Consider the following 7518-nt stretch of genomic DNA (forward strand, 5'->3'; position numbering starts at 1 on the left):
AAAACTTCTGATTGTTTTGTTTTAAAGAAGACTCTACAGTTGTCTTCTGTGTTAAAATTCCACTGATGTCTACCAAAGTACCACGTTTTTTGTCTTACAGATGATTCACCTCCTGCAGAACGGGAACCAGGTGAAGTTGTGGACAGCCTGGTAGGCAAACAAGTGGAATATGCCAAAGAAGATGGCTCAAAAAGGACTGGCATGGTCATTCATCAAGTTGAAGCCAAACCATCTGTCTATTTCATCAAGTTTGATGATGATTTCCATATTTATGTCTATGATTTGGTGAAGACATCCTAGACGTCATTGTGAACTTTTGCCAAATTTGTGGAACTATTAAATGTAAAATTTGTAGACACAAAGACTTGAATGCTTTCCAGTTTAATGAAAGCTTAGATGTCCCTGCGAACCCACAATCTCTGCCAGCAAAACTGTTTTATTCAGAATAATATAAACAAACAATTTTGTGTAAGAGAACTCCTTTTCTTGAAGGAAGTCAATGTATTTGGGCAGGAGGGAGTTAAAAGCAAATAACAGCTGCAAATTCAAGCTGTGTAAAGTTGATGTAGTATTGTAATCATTAATCTAAATTTTTTCATAGATTTTAACTTTTACTTCAACCTTGCACTCACTTGTTCAACTGCCACATGCAAGTGTAGTATGATATTTTGATATGCCTTCTTTTGTAACATTAAATTGAATTTCTTGGCTATTGGCAGTCCTTGTCTTCAGGGTTGGGACAGAGGTGACTTTTCTGAAAGGTTTAAAAAGTTTGTGCAGCCTTGAGGAGTGCCTAACCCAAGTAACATCAATCTGCTGTGTTTCTACACTTTATTTCAAATTTAGCTTTTTAAGAACTTGCAGTACATGGAAATACTTGTGCATTTTTACTAGTCACAGGACAGTAGGATATCAAGTGTTTGACTTGCACACCTTTCAGTGAAAAGGCTTTAACTATAACAATATATTTAATCTGTATAACCAGTTAATTAGGAAATGCCGGTTAATGGTCCATATTTATAATTTGTAGGAACCAGTAAAATACATACAACAAGGCTGCCTTCAATCCTAATGTTGTATTTCTTTCTTTGTTATACACACTTCTTAGCAAAACCCAAGTGCTTGGTGCCACAATTTTAATAATATATATGCTACTTCAGAAGACTTTAGACTACGCATTGGCAATCAGTAGTCTCTCATTTAATAACAAAACCTAGCAACCTGGATATTTATGTGTGGACTTAGAAGGCTTACAGTAATTAATATTTTACATGGTAAATACAATCTCATGCCAGGGGGGTGGGGAGAGGTGTCCTTTTTCATTGAAGGACTTTAGACAAGGAGAAGTGTCTGTCGCCTTCTGCTCAGCTGTTGTGTTCCTTTGGTTGGTTGGGTTTCTTTTTAACCATTTTAGTTCAAGAAGGCATCTTCCCAATTTATTCTTTTTCTGGCTTTTCCACATAAGGAGTGTCTGGACAAATCTACAGCTTAAACCTGTTGTTGCCTTTTGTGGTGTGCACTGTACTTGCTTTGAGGTATGCTGTTAATGTGAATTTCATTCTATGAACACTAGAGTTCTGCATGCTAGTGGTGTACTATCTAATGGAAGCTATAGGCAGTCTCAGTGGTTCAGTCATCTGCATTAGATTGTGGATGTAAATAGCAGCCCACAACAGCAAAATCCTTGCACGGTTTTAATCTTGCAAGATAGTTGTAAATGAAAATTAAGGTTTTTTAAGTGTGGCAGCTTTTAAAAGTATCAGAATTGCAACAACGATCAGCACAGCAACAAAATTGTCATGCTACATTAAGGCAGAGCTCTGCAAGTTTCAAAGAACTGCTTCACGGAAATACAGTATGTGATGGCAGTCAACACTATTGTTGGAAGGAACAAATACTCTGATATGCAACCATATGCCATTAGTGGAAGGATGCAGGAGAGGTGCTGTTAATCAGAAATCAGAGGTCCGGATGACCTCTGTTGTGGGTATTCTTGATATCGAAGACTCAGTGGTTTAAGCCCCTTTCTGTTCAATTTTTGCCTGATTTCATATTTTAGCCTTAAGGCTTGTGCCTCATTATGCTGTTGAATGGTAATAAATACTCTCCATATAAATATGATACCTTAATTCTTTGTCCATTGCTACTATATTGCATTATGTCCAGTATTTCATCATGGGCAACCAAAGGCAGGCTATTGTCTTTCAGTGAATAGCTTCTCAATGCAGTCCTTAAGCACTAAGTACCCGAGTCCTAAATGTTTTTCTTGTGTTTTGAACAAAGTGAGCAGATTTGCAACACAGTGTTTTCATCCTGCAGATCTGTTATGTGTTTTCTACTGACTCTTAAGAGTCCTGCATGTAAATCTCAAAGCTGAGCCTGGCTCCATGAGCCCAAGTTGGTATTTGTGGCACAAGAATAAGTGAGTGTGTTGATTATACACAAGATACATGAATAATCTAGTACACTGAATTTTGGGCTATGTATCTGAGGAATACACGGTTTGTTTTGAAATATCAGAGGTTTAGGTCTACTGGAACATTTTTAGCATTAGGCTTGCATTTGTGGGTTTTCTGCAAGCCTCTTGAATACACCACATATTCTGCCAATTAGAGTATAATCTATAATCTGTAAATTTTACGGTTATTTTTAGACGTCCCCATTGTCTGTTGCGTGGGTATTTCTTTTCATCTTTCTTTTCCTTTTTTTTTTTTTTTTTTGATAGCTTAAACCACCTATTTGAGGCTTGAGACTAATTCCACTCCCTGCCCATCTGCTTTGGGCTTTGTTTTAGGCTCATGTTTCAGATCTGCATGCAGTGCTTGCGTTACCCTGGTAACTAAATGTTGGTTCCTTGTTATAGGGGTTCAACATTACTTTCCAAAATCACACAGGGCTTGTGATGGCACAAGCCATGGATCTTTGTATAAAAATTATTCGCCTTCCACATTTACTTGCTGTAGTATTGTTGTATATTGTGTGTGTGCGTGTGTGATGTCATGCTGCCATGTAAAACTTTTTAAAAGGAAAAAAAAACAACTTAAATGCAGACCATCCTTTTTTGCATGCTTAGAGGGTTAGAACATTCAGTGTAACAAACTAAAGTTGCATGTTAAAGTGTTTAGGTTTTTGTTTTGTTCTGTTTTTATTTTGTGTTCAGTTTTTTGTGAATTTGCTTATTGTGCTGTTTTAATGGTTGTTAGTAGGATTAAATGCACCGGTGAGACGAGCATAGTGCCAACGGAAGGTAATTTTCCAGTTGTATGTGTCACACAGCATTTGAAGGGACCATGTATTCTGTTAAAGAAAAAATAAAATTGCAGTTGATTAGCAAAACACTACATTTTTCTTCTTTCTTTTGAGTGCCAAACCCTAAACTATGTTGGAGTAGACTATGGGGAAGACCCTTTTTATTGCAACAGGTAAAAGCCTTTAAGTGAATTATTTAAAAATGGAGGCTTTATCTTTGGGTAGAATTGACTAGTTCCTTCAGGGAAAAGAATTATGGTAAAAACAGTTTCTGGTTCCTTGAAAATGCTGTGTGTTTTGTATTTTACATCATTAGTGCAATTTGAATGGTTCTTGGTATGTGTATAGTTCAAAGGTCTTCGTGTTCACATTTTAAAATAGGTAATGACTTCATCTTTAGAGCTTGGTTTCATTATTTTTATTTTATTTTGAACAATGTAGACAGTTCCCTGTTCTCTGCATTTAGAAGTATACACACTTTAAATCTGTTACTTAATTCTGTAAGTAATTTTTATAATTATGATGTAACTCTATCCTTAAAACATTTAAAATAAACCCTTTATGTGCAACTTATGACTGTAAACTTTGTTCTCATGAGCAAAATGTAGTGATGCGATGCTAGAGTGCGAAGAAGAAATTTCTTCAGTTTTCTAATTTCTAATTAGTTTAAATAAATCTAAGGATTTATTATTTTAATGGTGAGCCTTATATGCTGGTGTAATACTTGACCTATGAAATGTTTGCTTGCAAAGCCGAATCTTTATTCTTTTTTCCAAGTAAGGGTAAGTGCTGATAAAATAGAACTTGGCTAAGGTAAAGCATACTGTTTAAATTGTATTTTACCAAACAGAAAAATTCCTCTCCAGGGGATTATGCAAGTCTGTGAAGGGATCTGTATTTCCAGAGCACGCAAAATATTTCAGCAGTGAGGAACAGCAGAAGCATTTGGCAGTGTTTAGGTGGTAGATTTGTCTGCTTTTAATTGATTTAATTCAAAATTCAATTAAGCATATGTTACTGATGATAAAAAAGTAAAGTTGTTCCATATCAGGTGATGAACGGCAAAGGTAACATCACAATGCTGCAGATTTTTTTTAAGTCATGTAAGTTGTTACGATTATGCATGAAGACTTCATTGTTTTATGTCATTAAATTACTAAGGCAAGCTTTCAATACTGAACAGATTTTCCTTTCAATACTGACAGATTATTATCTCTTCTGATAATAAAGGGGAAAGTGTTAAGGATACCGCAAAATACCTTTTTTGGCACCATGCTCATTAGATGTATACTGAAACTCTTGGAGCGTGCCAATGTGCATTTGAGATGAATACCCAAGCCTCTTTAGTTACCTTAGTTCAGTGTCCTGTTTATTTTATCCTGTTGCCTGAGAGACTGGTTGTGGTGAAGATTTGTGTTCGTGTACAACTGACGATTAGGGGGAGCCTAACACTGCTTTAGCAAGTGTCCAATAAGCAGATGTTAAGCTGTGTGAGCTGGCTACGTTAAATTGTAGTTAAAAATAGATACACTAACATTTTATGACTAATGTCTGAACCTGTTCTGTATTACAGCTGATAAACCAACCGGTTCTGTAGCATCTTTTCACTTCATAGCAGATGGACCCTTATGAAAACAAACATACTTTCATTATCTACTACTGCAGTAATGAAACTGCTTCTGAAGGGTGGTTAATTATGAGCTCATTTACAAGCAGCTCAATTGTCAATGCTTTGAAGATAGTCGTGTCCCACAAATTTAGAAGGGTGAGGGTGAGAGTCCTACCCAGAGCCACAGCTTTAATACTACTATACTCTATTTTCGCATCTGTCAGGTTCCTCCTTGGGCATATGAACAGGTTATACTTTCAGAAAAAAAACACCTTCTCTTTCTGTTCAGTGAGTTACTTATTTTGAAATTAATATTAAAAAAAAAAAAATATTCATGCTGTAAGCAGTTGAGCCACTGATGGCTTCAGTAGACTCCATTGTTTTTCAGAAAGGATAAGCTTTAATAAGGATATTTTGGAGGAGGTTGGGCTGCTGCAATTTAAAATCATTAAGGTCTAAAAGAAGTAAGACTAGATCAAGGAAATAACAGGTATGTTCTTTCATCCTCAGGCACTGGATAATAAAAGATTTTCACTTTTTTGCACACTTGGAAGCATTTTTTTCAATCTAACTCTAGTTTCTTTTTCAGTAAGTTCCTGCCTTGGCATGTTACATCACTTAACTCTCTTGGCAATATCAACAATACCTTACCAATTTAATTAATTTCTGGATTGGCAGCCTGGGAAAGTTATCAGGCGCTAAGCATTTTTTTTTCAATCTCTGCTCTTCCCATTTTAACAATTTACTGCCTTGTGCATTCCTTGATTTCTCTTCCAAATTTAGTGTGCAGAGCTTCATATGCACAATATACAGCAGTGTATCCACAACAGAAAGCAGCAGGGTCTGAACAGTGTAAGTCAGCTGGTGTCTACTTAACACTTTCCTGTTCTACTTGGATGTTAATTACAGATTTCTGCAAATTATTTTTCTGAAATTTGTTATGGTTTGCGTATCTTCACTTGTACAAAATTTGTGTAAATGGTTTTGTAGCCTGACAGTTAAAAAACCTGTATGCTTTGACACTGGTTCCACCGCTACCCCCTTCCCCATCCAATTAGTCCTTAAATTTACTTGTATTTAATGGAGGCTGACAAGTCCATTTTGAACACTTTGTTGCATTTTGGTGTCAGTTTGTTCCTCAGGTCTCTGCACTAAAGACTGAGCTGTTCAGAGCTGATTTTGGTAATGAACAAGGACATCTGCACATTTACTTTGATTTGAGCAAACTTCTTTTGTTACTTCTTAAGAATGTTCTGCTCAGACCTGACATTTGAGAGGGATATTTTTGTTGATAAATTAAAATAATTAACACAACTTTATGCTACTGTAAATGCACATTCTTGTTAATCAAAGTGATTTCATGTAACAGCCACTATTTTGGGAGGAGAGAGGGCTGGGGATTTTTTTTTCTTATATTTGTATGGAAGATTGTGCAGTGACAGGGCAGCTAGTCCTTTAAGTATGAGAAAGGTAAGATCCTTACACATTCCACTCAACTGGATTTTGGGCTGATAATTTTTAGTCCTGCTGCACTAACTAGCTACACGTGGTATATACTCACCATTGATCTGGACTGAACTTAGAGAAGCAGATGTCTAATTTGAACTCTCATGAATTTATTGAATTAAAACCCAAATTATCTTTTAAGCTAAAACAACAAAATAAATCAACACTTAATAGCAGAAGCACTAGAGAAGTCTATAATGATTCAAAGGTTATGCTCAAAAGTGTAAAAAGGATAGCAACAAGTTTTAAAAGTAACTTATTGCTACATTACCGCACATTTCGTTATGGAAGGTTGAAACTGTCTTGCTGGAAATCCTCATTAATCTCTGGCTTTGTTAACTCATTCTCAATTTTCTACCTTAAAAGGGTATTCATTCTACCTGACACAAAATTGTCTTCTATTCTTAATGAGGCTCAGTGTATTGTCTGCTTGGAAGCTGGCAGATAGAAAGAATAAAGAAATGCAGTTTTCTGAAAAAGTAAGGTAGAAAAGCTATCCACTTTTATTCAGAATTTCTCATGGCAGGGGTGGGTGGGTGGGGTAGTGGAAATGGACCTAGTATCTACTGATCATGAACTGAGAGGAAATGAGAGGTCATTCCAAAAGAGTGAAATTAAGACTAGCCAAGAGGATGGTCATAATATATGATAAACACAAGGTATTTTACTGAGGAGAAAAGGAAATCAAGATTAATTATTGCCTAGGATGGGCAATACTTTCTAATGCTGTAAATCAAAACAACATTATCCTCGTCTTTAACTTGATATAACTAGGCTAGCGGTGTACATGGGAGAAAATTAATAGCATTTGGGCTTTCACAAATTTGGTTTAACACATGGAGATTCTCGTATTTAAAACATAATTAAATTGTGCAAGAAAATGGCCCCAATTAATATCATATGTGCTCCAAATTCTGAAATTTTAGTTCAATAAATAACACACTTGCAGATTACAAAATTACAACTACCTAAAATTACTACTAGTTATTACTAATCATACTTTTACAGATAATCTGAAAGTGTGAAAAGGGAGATCTGAATGGCTTGAGACTTTTATAGTCAAGTGCGGAAGAAAGGAAATACTTGAAGAGTGCTAAAAATCTCACTGCAGAAAACCTGTGATGCATGCTGTCACATCCTTGAAAAACATATTT

General features: G+C 35.8%; 1 protein-coding gene across 3 annotated transcripts in view; it reads left to right on the plus strand.

The window, feature by feature from the left end:
• Nucleotides 1–3943, plus strand: part of SPIN1 (spindlin 1) — a 61499-nt gene extending 57556 nt beyond the window's left edge. For 2 of the 3 annotated variants that reach the window (XM_074165940.1, XM_074165939.1), the window contains one exon: nt 101–3821. In XM_074165940.1, the coding sequence (XP_074022041.1) occupies nt 101–300 (200 nt within the window). In that variant the 3' untranslated portion in view covers nt 301–3821. Of the gene's footprint in view, nt 1–100 lie in introns of all 3 variants that reach the window. The other variant, XM_074165938.1, reaches the window with a different exon arrangement.
• The last annotated feature ends 3575 nt before the right edge of the window (nt 3944–7518 follow it).

The sequence above is a fragment of the Numenius arquata genome, chromosome Z, assembly GCF_964106895.1.
Source record: "Numenius arquata chromosome Z, bNumArq3.hap1.1, whole genome shotgun sequence".
Taxonomy (NCBI): Eukaryota; Metazoa; Chordata; class Aves; order Charadriiformes; family Scolopacidae; genus Numenius; species Numenius arquata.